This window comes from Leptodactylus fuscus, chromosome 1 (assembly GCF_031893055.1).
Source record: "Leptodactylus fuscus isolate aLepFus1 chromosome 1, aLepFus1.hap2, whole genome shotgun sequence".
Taxonomy (NCBI): Eukaryota; Metazoa; Chordata; class Amphibia; order Anura; family Leptodactylidae; genus Leptodactylus; species Leptodactylus fuscus.
Window position 1 is genome coordinate 256,760,597 of NC_134265.1, and position 27,901 is coordinate 256,788,497.

The following is a 27,901-nucleotide window of genomic DNA, read 5'->3' on the forward strand; positions in this document are numbered from 1 at the left end:
GCGGCCTCCCCAAACCACCACTCGGTGCTAAGCCAGTCCAGGACAGCTTGTCCTGGACTGGCTTAGGTTAGCAAAAATGCCGCCCTCCCTGCAGCCCTGGCATAGTGCCGCCTGAAGCGCTCGCTTCAGGTCGCCTCATGGGAGGTGCGGCGCTGCCGCTTACGCGAGCAGGCGCAGTACGGTCTGGACTCCATAGAACTACAGGAGTGTATTGTGCCGCCCGCCCGCATGGCCGCCCGCATGTGAAGTCGGCTCTGCCAGCGGGCCGCGCATGTGTTGAATTTTAGCCACTGCGCGCCGGAAGGAGAAGATGAAGAGGCCATTGCTGACGAAGATGGAGGCAGCGCTGAAGAGAGTTCTCTTGCAGCATTATGGATGCCCCCAGTTCTGTTTGAGCGCTGGGGCCTGCCCCCAGTGCTGTGAGAGAACTAATTTGCATACCGACAAAAAACGGGATTTCGGGCGAACGGCGGAGTGGAGAAGATAACGAGAGGTAGGAGAAGAATAGCCTTTCTTAAGGCTATTCCGATGTTTTAGTCATAAAAAATTCCAACTGAATAATAGAATCCCTTTAAAACGGCGCAAAAATTGTCATAATCTGACTCCAATGGTTGGGTTTGATAAAAAAAAAAAGTGGAGTAAAATAAGATAGAAATGTTAGGGCTCTTGCACGTGAATACTGAAAAAAAAATGTCCATGATAAATACATGCACCATTTTATTTCACAGCTGTTTTGCTTCCATGGGGCATCTGTTTTCACGTATTCCACATAGTCTCGAATCTATTGACAAATCCTCCGAATTCCCATTCGCATCTTTATTTCTGTAAAGTGCCCACCATCCTCTCAGGCTGCTATATCAGCTTCACGTTGTACTTCTTTAAATACATAAAAATAAAAATATTTAAAAATATATATATACTAGTAATGACTGGTCAGTAGTATACATGTGCCTATTTTCATTCACAGAGGCAAACCAAATCTTCTGGACATGGGATCCCTGATGATTAAGCCTATCCAGAGAGTAATGAAATATCCCCTGTTGCTGTGTGAACTGCTGAACTCCACTCCGTCATGTCATCCAGACTACAGGACACTACAGGAAGCCTTCACAGCCATCAAAGACATGAATGGCAACATCAATGAGCTGAAAAGGAGGAAGGATTTAGGTACAATACACATTACACATTATATGGAGTTTCTATTGCCATGTTCATTTACATACAGAAATAAAGCAATATGTATACAGCACATCTATACCATGTTACAGATAGCTGTCTGCTCCACTGTTAAATCTCACTGTTGCTCAATTCTGATTGATATGAGAGAGTTTCTGCAGCATCTGCTTTACCTCTTTTTACAGTACTCTGCTCCAACATCTTGACAGCTTTTTAAAGACATAGGAGTGGGCTTATGTCAGTCATTTAAAGTCATAACTTGAAGTGTGTGCCATAAGGGTACATTCACACATGGCATATTTGTTAACATTTCTGTAACTGCCCCATGCATCTGAATGGGCCCTGCAGAAATATTGTAATTCCTGAAGAGAACCAGACATCGGGAAAATCCCTGCAATCTGAAGCATTATAAATAGAAGGAGCTGAGCAGATGTTTGATATGAAGGGCTTCATGTAAATCATTCATTTTCTGGCCAGGACTCTGTATTATATACTGACCCCAGCATGGAGCTGTGTTTTATCCAGATAAGAACATTTAGCATCATTTCAGAATTCATCTTCTAAAAGAGACTTTCTGTAGATGGCGCATTATTTGTGGGATCAACCTTTTCAACGTCATCAAGATAACTCCTGGAAAAATAAACTTCAATTTTTTACTATGTATTTTTTTCCACAAGTGGAGTAAATGTAGCTTTAATAGTTACATATGGAATATACAATCCCTAAAATAAAAACTACTGTAGATAAATGCTGCAGATCTGAATATGTCATAAAGATGTTCTGTTCACTGTGATGATTCAGCTCTAATGGAGAATCACAGGTAACACAAAGAGGGGAATTTATCAACCCATCAGCATCAGTTTTCTATCACAGATGGGTGAATAATGTGGCGCATCTTTGAAGTAGGCCTTTTCTTGTGCCAGAGATGCACCACATCCCTGTACTGCGCACGACTTTCTGCATGTGGGTGGGGTGGCACAAAGAGCGGGGTGGGACAAGGCAGCTAAAAATTTAACATTTTTTGCAAATATACATAACTAATAATGTTGCTGTGATATTTTAGGATTCACAATACGTGAGCATATCCTGAAGCTCTTGAATCCAAAGTCAAAACTGTAGTAGACCCAGCCTACCATGTGTTGTATACAATACTGGCCTTTTAGGCGTTAGTTGCTGCTGCTACACCCCCTGTTGCATCTTTATCCCATTGCCAGACATATGTATGGTGTCACATCTTTATTTTTAGCCATGGCAATGCCAAACCCTGAATCTTTGTGATAATATAGTCATTGTAATTGCCTATATCTCTAGTGTCATTATATGCTCATCTCTGGTCTCATACCTTGACTACGAGTCTGTTGAGCAGCAAAGCACAAAAGAAACAACACCACAAGCTTCTTCACAGTTTTTGCAGCTCTTTCCTAAAGTCTGCAGCCAAAAAAATGTTCCCTCTCCCGCCAGCCTTTGATTCTCAATTGATTAATCTTCTTCTATGAGTCCAGCCTAGGTGTTTTTTGACGTTGATGTCAATATAACATTACAGAAGAAGTTTGCCCTTTAACATCTGTGTGGTAATATTTCATGCCTTTTGATATCTGATATTTTTTTCAGTGCTGAAGTACAGGAGGGTAGATGAAGAGGAATCTCTGAAAGACAAACTTTCCAAGCTCAGTATTCACTCAATTACAAAGAAGTCAAAGAGAGTGACCAGCCACCTGAAGATATTGACTGGCCGAGAACAGGCATGTACCACTTACAGGATTGAGAGTTTTTACACAAGGCATAGTGCATCAAACAATGTACCATCTAGAAAGTTTCCCTGTGATAAAACATCAGTCAGTGGGGCATATAGTACTTTGCTATTGGGCCCAGACTTTATTAGTTACAACCCAGATAGCAAACTTTTCTCCTCCATCAGTATAACGCCTCCCTTTACTCACCTCCACATGTTATAATAACCCCCTTATTGATCCCCTTGCCCAGTATCCTATAATATCAAACTTTACTGGCCACCCACACAGTATGCTGCTCCCTTTACTGGTCCCTACACAGTAGTTGCCCTTATTTAATGTGCGGTGCCCTGTGAAGGCCGAAAGGAAAACAGAGGAGGCCCTATGCAGGACCTGGGATCGGTAAGTGAGCAGTGTGGCTTAAAGAGGACCTTTCACCATATCCGGGCACAGGCAGTTCTATATACTGCCAGAAAGCTGACAGTGCGCTGAATTCAGCGCACTGTCGGCTTTCCCGATCTGTGCCCGGTGTGAAGAGCTTACGGCCCGGTACCGTAGCTCTTCTATGGTCAGAAGGGCGTTTCTGACTGTTAGCCAGGAACGCCCCCTCCCTCTGCTCACACAGCTTGGACCGATAGCGCTTTACACCGGGCACGGATCGGGAAAGCCGACAGTGCGCTGAATTTAGCACACAGTCAGCTTTCTGGCAGTATATAACACTGCCTGTGCCCGGATATGGTGAAAGGTCCTCTTTAAGTACCAGGGGCAGAACTTATTCGTACAGGTGGTAACATGATCTCTGTATCCTAATGTCTCATATAAAATATAAAAAAACAAAAAATTTGATAGTCTTCAGTAGTTGATACCTTTTTTAATGGCTAACTAATAATGACAGATTACAAGCTTTCGAGACTCTCGGCCTCTTCCTCAGGTATAGTTAAAAACAATTTCTGAAGGATGCATATTTATGTAAAAAGAGACACATAAGAATAGAATGTTAGCTGGGAGGGTGGATGGTCATTGGTACATACAAGTAAACAATTCACCAATTCACAAGGCCCTTATCAACTACTGAAGACTCTCAAGTTTTTTGTTTTTTTATATTTCATACCCAGGGGTGAACCTACCTCTTTCGCCGCCCGAGGCGAACGACAGAAATACGGGGCCCCCCCCACCCCCGAAGGAGGCGGCGGAGCGGAGGGGGCGTGGCAACACGAAGGGGGCGGGGCTTAGCTGTGTTCGCAGGCACGGAAAGGATCTGCTCTCTGCCTGAGCGTGAGGGGAGGCCGCTGGAGGGAGGGCCTCCCCAATCCACCGCTCGGTGGTAAGCCAGTCCAGGACAGCTTGTCCTGGACTGGCTTAGCTAAGCAAAAATGCCGCCCTCCCTGGGGCCCTGACATAGCGCTGACTGAAGCGGTCGCTTCAGGTCGCCTCATGGGAGGTGCGGCACTGTTACCCACTGGCTACAAAAACATACTTTTTCCTTATCCTAATGTCTCACAAAAGATGTTTAAAAGCAGGACTCGGTGATCCAATGATAATGCAAAATAAACACATGATGACTCATGGTGGTTCTCATTCAGAAGAAGGAGGAAGAACAACTTGGCCAGGGCTGTATATGTATATGGGTGGGGGCACAATGAAGTAGTACAACCGCAGCCACATTCTCCTGCGGAGCAGTACATTTCTGACGCTGTAGTCATGCTTCCATTTGTCACCTCCTAGACACATGCAGCATGTAAACCACCTAACACTGCTGACACCGGAGGGAGCAGAAGGACCTAGCAACCAGGTTGTTTGATGTGTATGGGAAGCTGACTGCTACTGTTTTCAGGCAACTGAGATGGGAGAAGGGCAACATTTTTATTGCGTTTGGCCCCTGATTGTAATAACAGACATGGAATAATGCTGTGCGCAGTCTAAGCTTCCCTCCCCCAATATAGCGTGGGTCTGACGTTCAGCTATAGCTCCTTCTCCCTCTATTCGCCTGCGTGCTGTTGGTAAAGCCCAGCTGCAGCTGCCCAGCCCTTCCTCCAACCCCCAACCTTAGCATATACTGTATGTTAGGTGGCCTGGCCCTCTCATGCTATGGGCCCTGTAGCAGCCGCTAGTAGTTATGCCCCTGTTGACTATGCAGACTAAATCATCTACAACAGTTTTTTTGGAGTAGATGGATATAAATGGCGCATCTTTGGCAACTCTTTCTTGTGAGAACGATGAGCCACATTATTCCTTCTTCGCTTCACTCGCAAATTTTTATGACACAACAAATTTACAGCAGCTGGCATGAGATATACCTGAAATCTATGCCAGTCCCTGGAGTCCCTGCACATGGAGAAGATGGATTTTTTTTAATAAAAATCAAAGGCATCTCGTGCCATTCAAGACTTAATTAAGACTGGAGAACAGAACACCAGTCCTAATAAATCTCGACCATTGAGATCTTGTTGATTTTCTTTTCTGGTGCTGAGTTTGCTGTGTTTTTTTTTTATCCAAAGCCATGAGTGTATTCAAAAGGAATGAAAAATATAAAGGAAGGTATTTCTCCTTGCTGAATTCACTCTTGGCTGTGGTTTTAAAAAATTGCAGCAATATTTGCTCCAAAAAAGCATCATCAACTGTTTGCGTTTCTTCTTAATTAAACTAAGGACACATACGGTACACACTGCACTAGCAATATATTTTAGCATATACACTGGGAAGGCCTTTCGACATACAGTATATGTGAACTGTATCCATAGGCTTCCATTCAGTATACATTGGTATAACTTTAATATTTTTTTAAACTATATACAAAATCATGCTTGCGTATGCTGTTATACTGAGGCTTCTAGAAAAAAATTAATGCCGCACTAGATACAAATAGGTGACATATGCCACTGTCTACCAATACAAATACCAAAATACAATTACACAGTCCAGTCACATTAATGTGACCAACTGTCAAAATCCAGAATAACCACCTTTGGCAGAGCGGACCACTGTGAGACGTGCAGGAAGAGAGGGGATGTTGTGATGATGTTCACTGGCATGATGAGCCATGCCGACTCCAGTACCGTGGCCAGCTGCGCTAGGTTACTCAGTTGAGCATCCATGGGACAAACATCCCGATTGAGGTGGTAGCACAGAGTCTCGATTGGGTTCAAGTCCGGGGAATTTGCTGGCCAAGGGAGTACAGTAAACTCATCCTGGTGCTCCTCAAACCACGCACGTACACTGCGAGCTTCATGACACGTTGTATTGTCTTGCTGGTAGATGCCATCATCCTGAGGGAAAAAAATTTGCATGTAGGGGTGAACATGGTCCGCAAGGATAGATGCATATTTGTTGATCCATCGTGCCTTCCACAATGATGAGTGCACCCAGATGGCTGATGACATGTGCCTTCTGCGATTGGTTATTTAACGTTGACGTCAAAAGTAGGCGGTGGTCACATTACTATGACTGGACTGTGTTGGACATGCCCATGGATAAAATGTTCTTTAAAAGAAATAACTCACTCAGCTACTCACTGGCTGCTTTGATAAAATACCTCAGATTCTGCTATCTGGGAAACAGGTGAGTATAGTTGTTTTTTTTTTCTTCTGAGGTGTATATGAAAAGTGTACCCATCAGAAACCCACAGGTTCCTGCACCCAGGCTTTGACAGGCCCATCGGAGTACTGGTGAATCCCCTGGAGGGCCCCACTCCATTAGGGGTCTTGGCCGGTCTCTTGCTAGTTTTTTAAATAAGCCTTTAATGGGCTGATCAGAGGGTGAAGCTCTGCTTTGGCTTTCCACCATAGGGATCTGGAGGGTTGGAAAATAAAGAGGAATCTGAGTCAGAAGTCTACCTCCATTTCATTTCGCTTTCCACTCTCTGAAAATGCTCCTACTTTGACTTGACCCTCTAAGAACTGTAGGTTTAGGCTTCAACTGTATCGGCATACTATGTTGTAAGTGGAGCTTTCCCAATGCAAGTGCACCATTTCCCTACAGTTCTCAGAGGGTCAAGGAAGAGTGGGAGCATTTTCAGAGATCATAGGTGATGACATCACTGTGTCGTGTTACCTGCCCTGTACGTGCACCAGAGTGCAACAAAAGGTGTAAACTGGTCCACTTATTGGGTAATTGTGCTAATTTGAGTATAAGATTTATTGTTTTGTTTCTTTGTTTGTTTGTTTGTTTGTTTTTTTTGGGGGTGGGGTTAAAATAAAGGGAACAATTACTGCTGAGGGAGCACTTATTTTTGAACATGGACATATTATTTATAAGGGGGTATTATTTATAGTGGGTGAACTATTTTTATTTAAGGAGGGCTATTATAATTGGAAAATATTATAAATAATAGCCCACCTTAAAAATAAAATTTTTCTCCTAATAAACAATAGTTCACTCTTAAAAAAGCCCCCCTTAAAAGGTTTCCCCCTCATAATACTTCTCCCTTATATAAAATAGTTCCTTTACTTAAAAATAACAATTCCCCCGTATAAATAGTTGCCCTCCGTATGAATAATAGTTCTTCCCTTAGAATTAATAGTTCCCTTCTAAATAAAGAGGAACTATTATTTATAATCAGGGCCTATTAATGATGAGGGTGACTATTATTTATGAGAAGTGACAATTACTCATAAGGGGCACTATTCATAAGCAGGGAGTATTATTTATAAGGGGGCATTATTATTTATAAGCAAGGAATCTTAGCCCTCCCTTATAAAGAAAAATGCCATCTTTTTAAATAATAGTCCCTGCTTATAAATAATGACTGCCTTATAAATATTACTGATAAGGGGCAGTTAGCTGTGAATAGGATATATTTATAAGGAAGGACTACTATTTATAAGTGCAGGGGCATGACCACTTATATTGTATGGGGCCACTAAGAAGGAATTATATTATGTGGTGGCCATTCTAACTTAGGTGGGCCAGGTATGTCCAAGTGGTGGTGATAGAGGGGTCCACTTGTGAAACTTTGCACTGGGACCACCAATACGGCCCTGCTGAGAACTACAACCCCCCAGCAGGTTGTGCTGACAGTTGTAGTTTTATTCTTGCTAACCACTGTACCATTATGCTGCGGCGATAGTACCTGCTCTAATGGCTGAGACAACAATCTCAGTCATTTAACCCCTCAGATGCCACAATGAAAACAGATTGTGACACTTCTGAGTAATATAGAAAATAGAAGGGATGGTTTATCAAGAACAATGTCTTCCACCTGCTGGAGTTTGCACTTAATTTATAGTGACGTGCACGCCTCCTCATAAATTAGACAAACTTGAGCAGAATTCCATATTAGATCCTTGCTGGCATAGAAATCTGGCATAATTTATGCCAGAAAATTGGTGTAAATGATGATAAATCTTTGGGACTAGGAAAAAGGCGTGATGCCAGTAGTGGTAGAGTCAGAGCCGCTGGGTCCTAGACATGCCAGTCCAACACTGCATGCACCTAAACTCCTTGCTAGCGTAGAATATTGAAATCATTTATGCCATAAACTGAGAACTAATAAATCTCCTCCAACATTTTCAATACTGCATTTTAAAATTTACAGCAGATTAAGTGCCGAAGAACACACCCCTGTTATTAGATATACGTGAGATCCAAAATGGCAAGGATTAAAGGGATTCTATCATTAGAATGCTTTTTTTAAGCAAGTACACGTCGGAATAGCCTTAAGGCTAAGGCCCCACGTGCCGTAATCGCAGGGCTAAAGCGCTGCGGAAAGAACCGCGGCGTGTACGCACTGCAGTTCTTTCCGCAGCGCTTTAAACAGTAAGTTCGCTGAGTTTTCCGCCGCGGACTTTCTGTTACAATTATATCAATGGGAAAGCCCCCAGCATTTCCATAGATATAATTCACATGCTGCGATTTGCAAAGCCACAACGGCTTTGCAAATCGCAACGTGTCCACACTGCGTTTTTTTCCGCAAAGTGGGCATGGGATTGGCATGAATCCCATCCCCTTTGCTTGCACTGTAAAACGACGCAATTTTTCCCGCAGCGTCTCTGCTGCGGGCAAATTGCGGCGTTTACGTCCTGTGGGGCCCTGGCCTAAGAAACTATTTTTCTTTTGCCTTTCTTTTTCTCATCCGCGCCGCTGTTCCTGATAAATTTTGTATTTTTTCCATATTTAAATGAGTGTTCATACAGCACAGGGGGCGCTCTCCTTTGCTCAAACAGTACTGGGGCATGCCCTGTGCTGTCCAAAAACTCTCCAGTGACGCCTCTGTCTTCTTCTGCTGGCCACCTCTTCACCATGTCTCCAGCAGCATCTTCATCCAAAAGTGCTGGCTGCACATGTCCGTCAGCCATTTTCCTGTGGCTGACCAGGTGCTCGTGTAAGAGGTCACAGGAAAATGATTGATGGATATGCGCAGTCAGCGCTTTTAGATGACGATGCGGCCGGGGAGGTGGCTGGCAGAAGAAGACAAAGGCGTTGCTGAAGAGTTTTCGGACAGCACAGGGGACGCCCCCAGTGCTATACAAGAAGGATTTAAAGCTGTAGACTCACCAGTACATACGAGTCCCAAGGTGTGCACGATCACATAGATCCCGAGTCCGAGAGGGTCTGGCTTTCAGTCTGAACAATATAATAAAGTTGATCCGCAACGTCCACGGCTCGTTTTTTAATAAAAATTAACTTTTAATGGTTCGTTTAAAAAAAAAAACATATCAGCAGACAAAAAAGAAAAACATACTTCACGAACAGACAAGGACAAAAAAGAAAAAATCACATGCCCATGGCAATAAAAAACGCCAACGCGTTTCGAGGCAGAGACCTCTTATTCATGGCATAGACATTACACAAATGCTGCTGTTCTCCATATATACCATTATGTTAATTGGAATCACCTGTGTGGTACCCCGTGACCTCCGTAACTTATACTAAAATATATACGATTCATTTATATCACATTAGTAATAAAAACCATACAAAATAAATAATAAATAATAAATATGTATATTTCACCTCTTCCACCAGTGTCCATATACTATATATTTCATATTATATCAATTATGACGTTTCAGCGCGTAACCTTGACAACCCAGGAAACTTAAACAATCTATCCAGTGAGCTTACCTTTTCTTTTAAAAGGGATGAAAATATCTTATCTATACTCCTATCTTCAGTATGCCTCCTATCCCTTTAAATAGTCCCAATGCGTATGCATAATCCTCCCTCTCCACCTTCTGAATTTTGATTCAACATGTTCCGGGGTAAAGGTAAACATACACAAGGATCACATGACAAGTTATAGACCACTCCCTCCAGAAGGTAGGAGGGATATCAAGCTCCACCTTCTGAGCTAAAAAAGAAGGGAGGTAATGGGCATATAGAAATACAGAAAGGAGTGAGAAGAAGGTAGACATAGAAGGAAGAGTGTCATAGAATATACAGAATATGCACCTATTTTAATATATATATAAGTCAAGTCTGTCCTGATGTTAAGACCGTTGGGTATCCTTGAATTAAATTTCCAGATATAGAAGGCTTCACGATGTAGTAATCTTTCTTTTAAATTGCCTCCTCTTACTGATGGTTTCACCCATTCTAACGCACAAAATCGCAATGTCTGCACTTGACCACTGTGTATTTCTGCAAAGTGTCGTGCAACACCAGACATATGTTCTGTGTGTCTTTTACCACTATCCCTTATATGCTCCTGCACTCTCACATTAATTTTTCTACTAGTGCATCCGATATAGTCCTTATTGCATCCGATGCACCGGATACAATAAATCACTGATGTTGAATTACAGTCTAATTGTGTTTTAATTTTCATATGGAAATCCGAAGCACAAATGACTATTTCCCGAGTGACATAAGCTTTGCTACAGGTCATACATCTTGGATTGCCACATTTTGAAAAGCCTGTTGTGCCTTTTTTTCCCTTCATTTTAAGACTATCTTCACCGGGCAAATAACTAGGAGCTATCATATTCCCTATTGTTCTACTTCTCCTTTCTACAAATTGAATCCCTGCCTCTAAAATTTTTTCTGTAGTTTTATCAATACTAAGAATAGGTAAGTTCTTTTTGATTAACCCCTTAATCACATGAAATTGTGGGCTGTATGGTGTGCTAAATGTCAATTTTTCCTTCCTGTCCTTTCCTTCCCTGACTCTATCACACAAAAGTTCACTCCTATCTCTACTGGATACTTTCTTACTTGCTCTTTCTAGCATCCAGGTGGGATATTCTCGTGTTTTCAATCTATCCAAGGTCACTTTTTCAATCTCTTTAAATTCCTCGGATCTACTGCAAGCTCTTTTACTTCTAGTAAGTTCACCCACTGGAATACCTTTAAGGGTATGTAGGGGATGAGAACTGCTAGCTTTGAGGATATTGTTTCCAGCACAGGGTTTTCTATAGAGGGAAGTGTACACTATCCCCTCTTCCACTGATCCAGTCAATGTGATGTCGAGGAAGTTGATGGAATTATTATCATGGGAGAAAGTAAAACTTAAGCCATACTGATTACCATTAAGATAATTGATGAACTCCGGTATGGGCGCTACATCTCCGACCCACACTATAAGTAGGTCGTCGATGTAGCGCCCATACCAGAGAAGGGAAGACAAATATGGATTCGTGTCAGAAAAAATTCTTTTTTCTTCCCAAAAAGAAAGAAAGAGATTGGCGAGCGATGGAGAGAATGGAGCGCCCATTGGCGCTCCACATAATTGTTGATAAAAAATATCCTGAAATAAAAAGAAATTGTGTTTAAGAAGATATGATGTAACCGAGACTATATATTCGCATACTGGCTCCACCAACTTGCCATATTTGTAAAGATGGTGTGCAAGCGCATCTAATGCTTCTTGGTGTGGAATATTTGGATAGAGCGCGCAAATGTCCCCAGTGCGCCCCCAGTGCTGTTTGAGCAAAAGTGAATGCCCCCTGTGCTGTCTGAAAGATCATTTACATTTGGAAGAAATAACAAATTTCTCAGGAACGGTGACACGGATCAGAAAAAGAGATGTAAGAGAAGAAAAGCCTTTCTCAAGGGTATTCCAATGTGTTTGTAGCTAAAAAAAAAAAAAAAGTGATTCTAATGATAGAATCCCATTAATATGAGTTTGATTTCCATTGTCTGAATGGTCAAATTAGTTTGGAGTAGCACAGGTATGAACATTTCACTGTATATTACAATTGTAATCTACTTCTAAAGTGGCGTTGACACTGCCCCTGATGTCTACCCTGGGGAGTCCGCTGTAAACCCTGGGGAAACTGGACAGCAGATGGCTTGTGAGTGGTCAGCTTTAAAACCCATTCATTTAAATGGGTTTTAAAGTTGACCGCCCGTGAATGTTTTCAGCCTCTCCACCTGGAAACCGTTTTTTCAGCATACACAAAGTTCTGCATGTAGGACTTTGTGTCCGCTGAAAAAAAAACGGTTTCCAGGTGGAGAGGCTGAAAAGGCTCATGGGCGGTCAACTTTAAAACCCATTTAAATGAATGGGTTTTAAAGCCGACCACTCACAAGCCATCTGCTGTCCAGTTTCCCCAGGGTTTACAGCGGACACCCCAGGGTAGACAGCAGCGGCAGTGTTAACGCCGCCTAACAATTCACATTTAAGAGAGTATGACGGAATTTTTCTTTCGCTTGAGAAGTTGATGCTGCATGTGTATTAAAAAATGATGTATACAAAATATGTGATCGTGCTGATACATTGTAATAAATTGCAGGTGAAAGACCAGATATTTGACAAAGAAGAAAAGATATTCAGAGCTTTAGAGAAGACAGTCCGATCCTATGTTAAGAACATTTCATGTACATTGCAGCTTATGCAGGTGGGTTATGATGTGTGCCATTTATTTATGATTTGAGATACTATGTTTCTCCCATTATTTCAATGTGCAGAACAGAGATGCCTAGCCATAGCTCTGGCACAGTGGTTTTGTGGAGGATGTTCGGGATCACTGTTACATGACCATCTTTTGTATTTTTCTAGGATGCTTTGCCTTTGGCTGACCAAAATGTTATTGGGCTACAAGAATTATTGCGTGATGACAGCCAAGAAAGTCATGAAGATTTAAACCTGCAAAGCAGCGTGGGAATACAGTATGAGCAACTGGTGAGTTTACCCTCTTAACATAAACATTGCTCAGCAATTAGGGTCTTAGATAAAATGACAATACTAGATGACCAATTCATATTTCTAAAGATTGTCAATTTACTGCTGAGTAACACTATGTAACATTAACAACTCACAGTACAGGAGTAGGGTTACCATAGAATACATACAGATTGGATTTCGGTACCGAGTCTTAGTATCAGACAGCTGTCCACAGTTAGTGGGAGCACCACTTCATCTTTTGATTTGACTGCCCCATGAGTTCAACATAAACTGTTGAAGAATGAGATGGCTGTTGGGAAAAATTACCTTTTAAGCAGTTTTTTTGCCACACAAAGCTATAAGAATCTACCACTGAAGAAGCTAAGCTGACCCATGAGAATACAACGGATAGGGTTTGTTGTATTTTCCTTGATCAGCTTGACAGTTCCCAGGGACCTCTGCTTTGCGATAGCTTCCCAGTTGTCAAACTGACACCCTGAAATGGAATCTTCCCTAGTGATCAGTTTATACATCTTTCTTATCCCCCCCCCCCCCCCGTCCTAGTATTACCTCCACATACCTAGTATTACCTCCCCCTCCACAGCAGGTAATGGGCTATATTACTTACCAATTCTCATTCCTGCTCACGGACATCTCCGCTTTCCCTTCTGCTCTCCAGGGGGCCCCATGCGTCCCATATCACATCGCTGACCGCGCGGGGCCCCCTGAAGGGTAGAAGGGGAAGCAGAGGCAGCCATGAGCAGGAGCGGTAAGTAATGCCACCTCCCTGCAGCAACAGTATTAGTTGGGCAAACCTCGCAAGATTCAAACTGAATCTGCTATTATTATACTCTGGGGTCTTTTCAGACCTCAGAGTATAATGATTAGAGGCCTACAGGAGATGAGAAAACATAAAAACCAGTGTTACACACCGCTACTTGGCTCCAGCACAACTCCATGCTGTTTTTGGGCATCTTTAGTGACATCAGAAAGGTCATGTGGGTCAGGCTGGCATCATGACACATAATGACGCTGGTGTAATCCACTTCTGAATATTTGTCATTGAAGAGGGCCGAACACAGCAGGTAGTCATGCCGGAGCCCAGGAGAGATAACACTGGTTTCTATGTTTGTCACCTCCCCGGGTATAATACCCCAGAGTATAATAATAGCAGTTTTAGTTCAAATGTATTAAGTCTGAACAGAACTGCCAGGTTGTGGAGGGGCCAATATGGAACATTATACTGTGTGGAGAGGATGCTATGGAACATTTTATTGTGTGGAAGGTCTGCTATGGAATATTTTACTATGTGGAGGGGCCACTATGGGAGATTATACTGTGTGGACGGGCCACTATGTGACATTATACTGTGTGAAAGGGCCAAGTCTTTTCTAGATACCCCCTATTCCTAACATATTTCAAAGACCACAGTTGATGGAGGAAAACAGCCTGCTAGTCCCTCTCTTGTATACCTTCTGCCTGCCTCCAGATCAGTTTGTATTGCCTCTCTCCCATAGTGCCTCGCATCTCATGTTCGTTGGGAACCCGTTGCTAAGTCATTCGTAGATGACCTGATTATGGGTCAGGGTTTCGTGCGTAGCAGAGCAGCTACCTCACTGCGATCTATTGAAAGTCATCCCTTGAGCCAAGTGCAGTGCCGAGGAGCCCAGGTTGGCCTGGGATAGCCGGCAGGAAGGGTGCGTCTCCATCACCAGAACGTAGTTCCGCACACCATGGGGCCAGAGCGCAGCAAGAAGCCCTCCACCTCTCTCCCGCAGAACATTGCATGTTCATTGGGAACTGCATGCTAAATCAGTTTGTAGTGAGGGCCAGGAGGTTTAAGGATTAATTGGGATTTATCTGGATGACAGACTTGAGTAACCACCGCCCTGGCCTTTCCAAAGTCCAATAGCAATTCACAGGTTTTGCACATATTCAGAATAAGTCCATTTTCCTTGCTCTGAACTACAAAGGACCCCACCACTTCCCTGTATTCCTTATTAATCCCTCTAGTAACACATCCAACTAAAGCTGAGTCGACTTAGAAATTCTACAAGAAACATGTGCTTGATCTGTACTAGAAGTCAGACATATAGGCAGTGCAAAGGAATGGTGCCAGCGTCCAAAAGCCACTCATCACAATGCTTCAGAAGGTAGATCATAACTTGACCTGCTGAGGAGTCTGTGAGGTAATCTGACCAACTAGATTATCGGATAACTTTGCACTAGTATAGTTTGGTTTCCAGCAGTCCAGGCCAATTTTTCCATTCCAGTCCATTTATTCTCCTTCATATCATTCAGGTGTAGTTTACTCTCCACCCTTCCCTTGTAAGTTAGTTTGCAGTGTATCAATTTGGCCCGGAGTTCTCTCTGAGTTTCCTTCAGTGCTTTTCTATTACCACTCCCAAATGCCTTTTTCTTTCCATTTTTAGCTCCCTTCTGGCCAACAGCTTGTTGTTAAGGTAGAAGTTGACCACCTTGGTTGGCATTTGCACCATGCTGGAAATTGACATAGTCAGTTACAATCCTAATTTACATCCTCCCCACCTCCCAAGACGTAGTCTCAAAGCAGATTTGCAGTTCATCATACTTGCATATCATTTATCCACTCACGATACCATTTTATTAGACAGAATCTCTGTGTTTTATTCTTGGGGTGATAAATATAAAGCTAGATTAATGAACAGGCAGATCTGATTTCTAGATAGGGATCTGAATTAATGATACACACAAATCATAAGAACATAGATAATTTGAGAGTCCAATGAATGTGATTAGGCTTGACCTATCTAGATGAATGTGATTATTACTGACCTATACACACAATCAAATGTACACAGTGATCTACATTTTAATGAACATGCTAATATATGATAGACAGGCATGGTAAGAAATATTATCTAACTATATTGAGCAAGCTTTGTAAACAGCGTGTTTGGTCTTTCAGCAGGAAAATGGCAATCACAGTTATCTCAGAACCTTGTAGTGTTCTCTACACTTTTTCCAAATATGCCTTTGTTATTCAGCACTGCAGCTCCATTATTAAGAAAATTGTTGTTTTATTTCTATGTAAATTATGTGAAAGGGTTTCGAGGTGTTTCTTATTTTCCCCAAGCTTCACTCTGTATTGTGGATTACATACCCTAACTGCCATGCAGCTAAACCTGCCATTCTTTGATGCTGCAGTTAAGGGAGGTACTCTACAACACCCCAAAAGCCCTTGTTATCTAATTTGAATCCGAATTTTCTCAAGAATGGAACTGCAATTCTGAATAACAATGGCATATATGGAAAGTATGTAATGAGCACTACAAGATACTGGGGTTACTTTAACAGACTGCTTTTAACATTTAGTTTTAAAGTCTGAAGTCAAATAGCGTCATAGAGAATCTCCAAACAGGAGAATAACACATTCAAAAATCCCTATTACATATATCCTAGAAAGATTAGTCCCTTTTTGGTAGACTTAAATGGGTTGTACCACTAATGACACTTATTCTCTACAGTATATGCTTTTGGGCCAAGGCAATCTCAGCAGTCTCATAGATGTGAATAGAGCACTGTGCAACACTGCTCTTTTTACATAGGAACATAGGAGTATTCATGGGAACATTCAGTCCTCCATTCTCTTCACTAGTTGTGCCAGTAGACAAACCTTCAGCAACTAGACATTTATTCAGTTTCCTGTGTAAAGTCCTTTAACACTTCCATTTATTTTATGGTTGTCCATTTATTTGCCGGAGGTATATCGCAGCTTTCCGAGGCCTACATGACTACCCACCAACTTAGGGATGAGAACATGTGTTAAGGCGCTTAGCCAGTTGTGAAGCTATAAGTTATGTTAGATGCATTTGCCCACAGGTTATGGAAAAATGTCATTATCTGTCCTAATCTACTGTTAGGGGGAGGATTATGACACCCCCATAAACATTTTTTTTTTAAAATCAGCCGATCCTGCCAAAATTGGCAAGTTCACCTGACTTAATTCCAATATGCATGGGCAGCTTTAAGTACTTTGAATAAAAACTAGATAATATTTTCATAAATCTTCTACTTCTATATCTGTATAAAATGTATGAGAACAGTTATTGTCAACAGCCATGACCCCTGAAATGATCATATTTCATCTGAAATAATATGGGTATAGTGTTATGGCCCATTCATATCTAAACCTTTGTCAGCTTGTGTTTCACATTTTTTCCTACATTTCGGCGAAACATGCCCCCGATGGCCATGGTTAGCCTGGCCCCTTCACAGCCCGCACACAATAATAGAAAATAAAGCCAAAGAATAAACACAATTGGGTTCAGTATGTGGTTGATAGTTGAAGGATACAGAGTAGCTGAGCACACAATAAAAATGACCAACTTCCATATTTTGCTTTTGTATGCATTTGAACTTTAGATGTATTTTAGACATTTTCAATTCTGTTATTCATTCACTGTAAAATGGATGCATTTACAATATTTTATGGTTCCCTTATTTCACAATGCATTGCAATGCTCTCTTATCGTTCATTTTCGGGCCTTTGCTAGGACATCTTGTATGTCTTGTAGCTTGTAATTTTAAGTATCCTTTATAGTTTTAAAAGTTGTAAAATAATGTCCACACTTTCCTTGAAGTTTAATACAACTTGCAATGCTCAAGACCCTCACGGTTCTAGAAAATGTATTTCTCGTATTTTCTCCATTTATTATGTTAACCCATGGCTGTTCCACTCAAGTATGAGATCCTGGGCACATATTAGTTTTTAGAATAACTGGAAATCCTATGGTAGCCCTGTAGTGTCATGGTAAATGGTATTTATCATTACATCTTATATTTTTATATCATTTTTGTATTGCAGGTAAGAAAATTGGAGCGACTAGTCTGTACGCCACTAAGTGCTCTGCAGGCCATGTTCCCAATGCCTCAGAAGCTGATACAGAAACGCTATGATAAACTCCTGGATTACCACAGCTACCTCCAGAAACCGGCGGATTCTCAGCTGGATCAGGCCAAAAAGGACTATGAAGCACTTAATGCGCAGCTAGTGGAGGAACTGCAAGTGTTTAACAAGGCAGCAAGAAGCATCTTGGTCAACTGCCTATATTTCTTTATCACTCTTGTGAGAGATGTCATGGCTGCTGCAATGGACTCATACTCACAGGATTCTGACCACTTTCCTGTAAGTAACATAATCTGTATTACTGTTAATCCTGTAATTATGCTCATAGATTATTAATGCCATCAATTTGTGCACATTACGTTGTCTACCAGGGCTATCAGATACACGTGACAATGCATTTTAGAGGAAGAACTACCAGCATTTGTTTTGCAGAACTTAAAAGGATATTCCATCCTAAAATATTTGCACTGGATAAATGCTAGAATGGGACCCTGACTAATGATAAGAAAGGGGTACTCTGTTACCCCCAACCACATGACTGGAACTAAGAGGAGCTTCAATGGACCGCTGTGTGTCATTGACAGGAGCAACTGAGCACTGAATGGAGTAGACAAATGTTGGCAGCAGCTCCATTAAAAGTCCTACTAGTTGTGGTCTTGCAGTTGGGGTTCCCCATTCTGCCAATTACAATGTCTGGACCCCCACCAATACACCAAGTATAATCTATTTGGTGGATTGGTTTTAGGATAGAATATCTCATTTAACATTTCCTACATTCACTGAGATTAAAATGGACCTCCAGTTTCTCTTTTTCTCAAGCTAAGGCCCCTTGCAGACAACCGTGGTGTAGTTCAGTGTGCTATTCAGGTTTTTACCAGGTAGCACACTGATCCATTCATTTCTGTTGGCCTAAGCATACGACCATGAATTACACAGATCAGTGTGTGGGCGACAGTCCAGGCCACAAAACTCAGGACAAGTTATATTCCTGTTCGGTTTTGTGGCCATGTTTCCGTGGTTCCTATTCATTGAATGAATGGGGTCGTGGAAACATGGATGGTGTACGGATGTCATGCTGTTCAATCATGGCCAGTGGCGAACACATGGTCTAAGTTCACACTACTTCAGTACATCAGAACATTACACAGTAAGGGTGGGTTCACACGGAGTAAAGTGGAGCGCAATATGGCACGTAAACACATGTCGGCAGATTGCATTCCGCAAAAGCTCCCATTCATTTCAATGGGAGTGAGGATCGTAGACGCGGTGTTATTTTGCGGCCGTATATGTGCCACATCACGCGGCTCTTTCCTTCGTGTGAAGTCACCCTAAAGCTCCTCTGACTTTCCTTTGGTTTCTGTCCTAATTGACTTCCATACTAAAATAAAAATGGAGGCCTCATGTGTCGGCTTTCTGATTTTTTCTGATTCTGAAAGTAATGCACACATAGATTTGCCCTGTATCATTGTGTGTACATGGAAGGCTTGTCACCCCATAGTTAGCAGTATCACAATATTCCTGAATTAAAATAGTGAGAGTGCCCCTTTAAAAGGCCAAGTTCCAAAAATACAGTATATTTATACACCATCTCAATAGGGTCCCGAAATGTAATACGGGAATGGATTTTATACATGCTGACATTGGTGAGTCTCACTTTTATAAGCCTTGCAAGTAAATTTCCAGTGATAATAGAAATAAACCAATATAGCAAGCCAGCATGTGTTTCTCATCTCCAGCATGTTGGCCATCTCAAACACATTTCAGTATGTTCACATCTGTTGGGTTCCAGGCTTGGATTAACTCCCTGCATCCCAGAGAACCTGGGCAGGGAATGATAATTAGCACAACAATGCCTTCTGTGGCTTTGTATTAGCAAGGGAGATAAACAATAGGATGCAAGGGGTATCAGCAGTCACATGGGTCTTAGTATACTGATAAGCCACAAAAAGAAGGAGCTTATCTGTGTTGCCTCAAGCTTATCAGCTTCCAGTTTATATCCTGCTCAATCCCCACAGAGCTGAGCTGAATTCCAAACACCTCTGTATCCACACAGCCACAGCCAATCACCTTGCTCATATATCTTCTGTCCGTGGAGCGTGAATCCTTTTATTTTACTTGACATTTATTCATAGCAGATCATCATCCCAGAAACGAAAATCAGTTTCAGGAGACAGACTTGAAGCTGCTTGCAGAATACGCTTTAGAGACTATATGTGTGCATATAATGTGCATGTGGCTGGAATTGCATGCAAGATATCACACATGGCACTAGTTATAAAGCAGCACAGACGGCAGGCAGTTCACTTACCCTCAGCCCTAGCGCCATGGTTTTTTCATTCTTCTTCTGTTTTACACCAAAAGGGTATTGTTTAAAGTGGCAGTGATACAGAATGGTGCAAATAAGCTTAATAGAGCGTATTAGTCTTTACTAAGGCCAACCTGGTAGGCAAGGTTCATTAAGATTGGTGCCACATGGGATATCCATCATTGCACAACCACAGTCATTGCTGAGGCAACCGATGCTTTAACATAAAGGGTTATTCCTATCTCAGCAAACTTTAGTGAAGGACTTTTGGGAAAAGCGAAGCAGTGCTGCTCTACACTGTTTTCATAACTCCTATAGAAGAGAATGAGGATGACGGCTCCTAAGTCCTCGTCCCTATGATGGGACTTATGGAAACAGCATAGCACAGTTGAGCCGTCCTGTTTCTGTGGCTCCCATTCTCCTCAATAGGAATTAAGGAAGCAGCATAGACTAGCAATGCTCAGCTGTTCCTATAAGTCCCACCCCATGGGGTCAGAATTTAGGAGCAGTTATTGCTATCTCGGCAGTAAGGGAAAAGTTTGCATTGTTACTCCTTGTGTGGTTTTACAGGCTCTTCCCTAAATCAAAGTATACAGCCGGAAGCAGCCATGCTCCTATGCAAGTGACTGCGAGCTGGGCAGCAGTTCCAGGTGGCACCACTAGGGTGCACGGTGTCCCATACACTGTACAGAGCTTATACAGTATAGCAGTGGCGCCTGGAACTGCAGCCATGCTGCCATTCACTTGAATAGGACCAGGGACGCTCCTGACCATATAATTAGTATATGACTTCCAGTGAATGCATCAGCAGATTGGTTTGGGTGTTGGACAGAAACCAAACTAAGGGTGCATGCACACTACGTAACGCCGGGCGTGTATGAGAGCCGTACACGCCGGCGTTACAGCAGGGCTGCCGAACACTTCCCATTCACTTCAATGGGAGCGCTCGTAACAGCGGCGTTTATGAGCGCTCCCATTGAAGTGAATGGGAAGTGTTCGGCAGCCCTGCTGTAACGCCGGCGTGTACGGCTCTCATACACGCCCGGCGTTACTCAGTGTGCATGCACCCTAATACTAATTTTTTTGGATAGGTCATCAGTATCAAAAATCTTCAGGTCTTGGATGACCCATTTAAATATATCAAAGGTATAAATAAGGTTCAGGAGGGAAATGTTTTTAATAAAAAAAACCCAGAAGAACACTGGGACACAATTATCTAAATATAGTTGGAGGAGGAATCAGAAGCAATGTCAGAAAATATTTCACTAAAAGAATAGTTGATGCTTGGATTAATTTCTAGCAGATGTAGTTGGGAAATCTACAGTAGGTGAATTGAAGCATGTCTGGGATAAACACATGTCTATCCTAAGGCCTCCTGCACAGGAACAGGTCAGGATCAGTGAAAACAGCATGGATTACACACATATTGGTATATGTGTGCCATCTATGGTTTTCATTAACCCAAACATTCCGATGAGATGACAGATAAGTAATTGCGGATAGGGATAGGACCTGCTACAAAATTTGCGGCTCTTCAATTCAGCTCGGGCATACTACCGCAAAAACTATCTATTTGTCTGGATCAATTGAGATGCATGTGTCCGTACTTTGATCTAAAATTGTGGATCAAACTTACGTTCATGTGCATGAGGCCTAAAATAACATGGTAATAATATAAGGGCAGACTAGATGGACCATGTGGTCTTTTTTTGCAATCAGTCTTCTATATTTCTATATAATGGGCCCACACTTACCTTAAATATATATAATAAAAGCGGTGTTTTCTAAGGTTGTATAGAGGCCTTTGAGACTCCAGGGCCCAGCAGCAATTGCTAGCTCTGCACCCCTTCTAAATGTGTAGACTACAGCTATGACCAGGACACATAACATCTTTAGGCGCAGATTGGTGGGTATATTAGATTATGCCAAGTAACACTGGATTTCTGGACATAAATGTTGGATTGAAAGAATTTTGCGTGTAACTCATGTTATTTATCACTTACTGACAGCTTATTGCTGCCAACGTGAATGAAGTTCAGCAACGAATCATGGACGAACTTCAGAATCTAAACTTTATGAAGGAAAATAATAATGGCACATTTATCGAGAGAAAGCTGAGCTTTGAGAGGAAGAAGACATTATCTCCACTGGTAAGCGACATTGTATAAAACATCATGATAGGTGTCGACTCAAGTGTGCGTATGGGTGTATACGTGTTATACTGCCTTCATGAAAAGCAGTAGTGACACCTAAAGGTCAGAAGTAGGTACTACTACTAAAAAGAGAGAATAAGATGTACAGTATTATTTGTTCTATTGAATTAAGCCATAATAGTTACAGATTTTTGTTCTCTAGCTTTCTAGTATTTCTGTAGTTTATCATTTAAAATGGTTGCTTAGTATACACTGTCAAAGTAGGTCACCCCTTTAAATTGAGTTGCCAAACACATCGCCTGTAGCACACATTAACCAAGTTTAAACTTTAAATCTTTAAATGGGTTGTATTAGGATATAATAAGGCATATGGATGTCATAAAGAGGGTCCTTTTATTAAAGCGTTTTTCCAGGACTAAGATATTGATACCCTTAGGATAGCAGAAGGACCAAAGTTATCCTTAGGATAGGTCATCAATATCAAATTGGTGAAGTGGAAGGGGAGGCAACTGAGTTACATACAGGCCATGTGGCTAAAGACAGTGGTATCACATGGCCTGGGAAGTTAAAGTGGAGTTTACAGAGCATTGGTATTGCTTTGATAAGCTAATCTGGAGTGGTCTTGGGGGTTGTATACTCATGGTCTATACCAAGGATAGGTCAAGTATTTTAACCCAAGAAAGCCCAATAAATCAAGAAAGAGAACCATGACAAGGATGTCTTCTGTTCTGGAGGACTCAATGTGCCAGGTATTACATGGACGCTCAATCATTGAAATGTGCACCATGTAATACCACATTTTCCCTGCAGCGGCCACTGCAGGAGAAATATATATTCATTTGCAGCTTTCCTTAGTCAATAAACAAAAAGCAGAGGGGCACACAATGGCTCAGTGGTTAGCAATGTAGCCTTGCAGCGCTTGAGTCCTCGTGTTGAATCCTGCCAAGGGCAAAAAAACATCTGCAAGGAGTTTGTATGTTCTCCCCGTGTTTGCGTGGATTTCCATCCCATACTCCAAAGGCATACTGATAGGGAAAATGTACATTGTGAGCCCTATGTGGGGCTCACAATCTAAATAAAAAAAAAAAAAAGAGGAGCTGAATGCCAGAGGATCCAGCTGCTGAACCTTCAGCTATCAGCTGATCATCCGTGGGTCCTCATTTCAAAAAAGTGGCAGTACCCTTTTAAGGCTGGGTTCACACTGGGATTTTTTCGGATCGGATTTTGACGCGGAGGCTGCGTCACAATCCGGTCCAAAAAACGGCTAGCTGCGACTGGATGCCAGTGCACTCCACTCCACAGCATTCCACTCCGGATTAGGGCCAAATGAATGGGCTAGTTGGGAGGGAGCGTTGCGCCACAGACGTCCGTGGTCACCCGTGGAATCCGCCTGAAGAAAGGGGATGTTGCTTCTTTTTTCTGCAAGCAGGAACAAACCACTCGCAGAAAAAGAACACCATTGAATTCAATGGGAGGCGGTTTTTTCGAGCCGGATTTTGACGCGGATTCCGCGTCAAAATCCAGCCCAAAAAAACCCATGTAACCCCAGTTTAAGACTGACACTGGCCTTTGTGCCGCATTGAAAGATCCTGAAAATCAGGTGTCTTCCTATTCTACCTAGCACTTGTTTCAACTGTAGTAAACTATGTATTTAATAATTTATTACCAGATACTCTACCCATGTCCCACACTACTCTGCCTTTAACACTTTTATCTATGTCGTGTCACATTATGGCACCGTCTTCTGGTAATGGAATGGTTAACCATACTTTAAGCTCTCAGCCAGAATAAAGCACTTTATAAACTGACAATTTACATTAGCATTTTTTTGCAAACCCTTCAGTCAGTCAATAACCTGCCTGTTTGTTTTCCATTAAGCCTGAACTACCTCGACAGACTGAGAGCCACAGGTGCAAGCTATTGTCTACCTATGGTGCGGACAAAATTTACCAAGCAAAGCGCAAGTGCAACGCTTCCCAGGACCTTGATATAGATCTGTATGAGGGGGAGCTGGTGGCTATTGTGGAATACAAGGACCCTTTAGGAAGTACTAGCAGGTGGTTTGTGGACACAGGAAGTAAGTAGAAGAACACTCAATCAAATATTGACTTTCTATTGTGTGATCCACACTCTCAGCACAGTGGTTTCCTTCTTACTAAGCAACTAGAAAATTGCTTCTCCGAATATTTATTTTTATGACTTCAAAAGCAAACATCTTAAGCCGTGTCCCTTACATGTAAAGTTACCACCTCATCCATAAAATGTCTGTATGAGGGCTGTGCTTTTTGTACTAAGTCACAAAGTTAAAAAAAAAAAAATGGTTACTAAAACATAAGAAAAACAATGTCCTGTACTTATTTGTGTGATGTTCTAAGCAATGATGTTACACAGTAATATCACCCAATTATTGGTTCAGGAGACCCCTGCATGTGACTTCCCAGCATTGACACTGTATTGTAGCATCCACAAAGAGGTCATTATATTACTGAAACTTGGCACGAGGGTCAATATCATATTACTGAATGTTAAGGGATTATTCAAGGAATAAAAACAGAAAGCGGAATGTTTGTTTTTTTTCTTTTTTTAAATTGCTAACCTGTAAAAATCCCACCTACGTCAGCTGTCAGCCTGGTGAACAGTGTAAAATATGGGATACAAAAAGGGAAAAATAGATTCATAGTTTCAATGAGATTCTGTACTTTAGATATAACCTTAACAGCAAATAAAAAAAAAAAATCTCCATTATTGGTTGTACAGTTTATGTATAATTGACGTATACCTGAAAAAGCCACATGGAAACAGAGGAATAGCTTCTCAGTCTGATTAATCTTACATATAAGTGCAATGCATATATTCCTATCTGTCATATCAGTATCACAGTGATAGTGCTATATAGGTGCTAATAGTACCCCTTGCAAAATGCAATGTGGGTCCAACTCAAATTACTTGACTAATTAAGGATACATATGCATAAATACTCAATATTTTGTAGATTTCACACATTTTACACAACTGCCATTCAGTGTCCAAATACTTCCATACAATGCCTTAAAGATAAGGGGCTATTGGTAGTCTAGGGCAGTGAACCTCCCCAGGCTCCAGTAATATTCTGCTGTAGCAGGAACCTGAAAAAGATCAGTCTGTCTCTATTTAAAGGAAACCTGTCAAGTGTTTTTTTTTTTTTTTTTTTTTTTTTTTTTTTCAAGTAATGGCCTTTCCTATGGCATCCCTCACTAAGATTTCTGCTGCTAAAAGTCACATGATAAGGTTTTAAGTACTTTGATTGGCATATACAAATTCTGACATTGAGGGACATGTCAGTCAGCACAAGGTGAGATGTAGTGTAATGACTACTTGACTGGATGAAGCTGCCCCCCCTTTCCTTTCCTCTCCTTGGCTAGTTAAGGTAAATTTGCATATGCCAATGTAAGGTGTTAAACTCATATAACTTGATTTTTGAGTAACAGAAATCTTAGTGAGGGAATGCTGCACATGCTGAGACAAGAGGTCCTTGGGAAATGTCACCTCCATTGGCTCCAACTGCCTTTCCATAGCTATATGTAGTGAATATTTGTGATTCAGTTCCTTATGTTGTTAAAGTCTATTGATTCAATCCTAATCTTAACCTTATCTGGCTTTGGGTTAGTAGGAGGGACCAATTTCCCAGGGGTTAAATATTTGATCTGACTGAGCACAGGGTGTTATCTACTAATTTCCCATTTTATTTTATTTTTGTCAATCTTGTATTTAATATGTTGCCCTGTGCAATATTGTGATATTACGTGATGATAGACTGTACAGTGGTACTAAATCTTACAATCTTTTTTTTTTTTTACCAATTTACAGTTCTACAAGGCTATGTGTACTCATCCTTCCTAAAACCCTATAACCCAGGACGGCAACAGAAAGACTCATCAGACAGCGCTTTCTGTGAAGAAGACTTTGATGACTTAAGTTTGTTTGTCTCCTCTCGGCCTTCTCGGGATAGAAACAGTCGGGCATCACAAGGAAGTGCAGGAGACAGCAGCCCATCCTCCAATGGAGACGATGAAAAACATGACATTAATGAATCGGATATAGAAAGCTACCAAAACAGCGAGGATTGTCATGTAAATATCTCTTTATTAATTTATTTAGCGACCAATATGGCATTGACATCTTATATTTTGTATTAAAAGATTATATTTCGAGCTTTAAAAGAATATATGTGTTAAAACAAGAGATATTATATATGATATTATTATAATTTGTCCCCAGGTCTGAAAAGCCCAAAGATATAAATCATTCAATAAATGCTGTCACCCCGAGGATTTTGTTGTTTTGTTTATTCAAATCCATTCAGCCATTCCTTGGTCCTGCTAGTGTTGATGCAAATGGGTGGTAACTGTGGTTTCTCAGGGGTCTCAGTGTGCTCTATATCATGCAGTGTTACTGCCTACTTGACTAGTGTACCCTAATTTACATCACTACTAAAAGAAAAGACCCCAGAGTATAATAATTGTTAATGGGTGTCAACAATGGAGCATAATATTGGGTGATGGGGCCACAATACTGGGTGATGGAGCCACTATGGGGCATAATACTGGGTGATGGGGCCACTATGGCGCATAATACTGGGTGAAGGGGCCACTATGGGGTATAATGCTGTGTGCAGGGGCAACTATGGGGCATAATAGTGCGTGCAGGAATGTGGGGGGGGGGGTCGGGGTCTTCGGCGTCGATCGGGGGGGCCCCATGTCAAAGGTTCGCCATGGGGCCCCTGCCATTCCTAGTTACGCCACTGGGCAGCAGTCACCTAATTTACATCTTAAACAGGATTGCAATAGAAGTTCACACCTAATACAGATAACACTCATAGTGCCCAATCATTGCATGTGCTACTAAAAAGATAAAGTCACAGGTTATTTAATGTGCTGTAAAGCATATCATTAATCACCACTTATCTACGATGCAGTAAAGCATATCACTAAATGCTGTTAACACAGCAGAAGAGAAGCACCGGCAAGATGGCAATGATATACAAAAAATAGAATAAAAATGCTGTATCCCTTTTCAATTCTTAATTTTTATATATAACCATCTATGTAATTTTTTTTCCCTTGTGTCTTTATTTCAGATTTTCTATGCTGTATATGCTTTTGAAGCTCGTAGTCAACAGGAACTCACTCTTGAGGAGAATCAGAGGGTCAGAATCCTTCAGTTTTGTGACCTAAGTGGAAACAAGGAGTGGTGGCTTGGAGAAGCACATGGCCAAAGAGGTTATGTGCCAGCCAATTATCTTGGGAAGATGACATACGCTTAACAACGTCTTATTTTCTCTTATATGACAGTGGATGCTTAGATTTCCTCTTCAGAAGTGTCCTATATGTCCAATATGAAGGATCTATTTACTGTGTTTTAGGTTTGCAAAGCATAAAATAATGTGACATTGACACGGTAACTGAAGTCAATGCATAGACCCGCTGACAGGTTAACTGATTGTAAGCTCTATTGAGCAGAGCTATTTTTCTTTAAAGCACGTATATGATTTATTAATATATGATGTCCATGATTGCAGTATAATATGTATTATATAAATATGATGTATGTACGTAACAATCCAAACAT

General features: G+C 41.5%; 1 protein-coding gene across 1 annotated transcript in view; it reads left to right on the forward strand.

Annotated features, from left to right (window-relative positions):
• The window catches only part of ARHGEF38 (Rho guanine nucleotide exchange factor 38), an 80,522-nt gene extending 52,926 nt beyond the window's left edge, over window positions 1–27,596 (forward strand). Inside the window, exons 6-14 of the mRNA XM_075286158.1 lie at window positions 968–1,167; window positions 2,788–2,918; window positions 12,578–12,682; window positions 12,844–12,966; window positions 17,795–18,115; window positions 22,151–22,291; window positions 24,173–24,371; window positions 26,141–26,403; window positions 27,411–27,596. Of these exons, the coding sequence (XP_075142259.1) occupies window positions 968–1,167; window positions 2,788–2,918; window positions 12,578–12,682; window positions 12,844–12,966; window positions 17,795–18,115; window positions 22,151–22,291; window positions 24,173–24,371; window positions 26,141–26,403; window positions 27,411–27,596 (1,669 nt within the window). The remainder of the gene's footprint in view (window positions 1–967; window positions 1,168–2,787; window positions 2,919–12,577; window positions 12,683–12,843; window positions 12,967–17,794; window positions 18,116–22,150; window positions 22,292–24,172; window positions 24,372–26,140; window positions 26,404–27,410) is intronic.
• The last annotated feature ends 305 nt before the right edge of the window (window positions 27,597–27,901 follow it).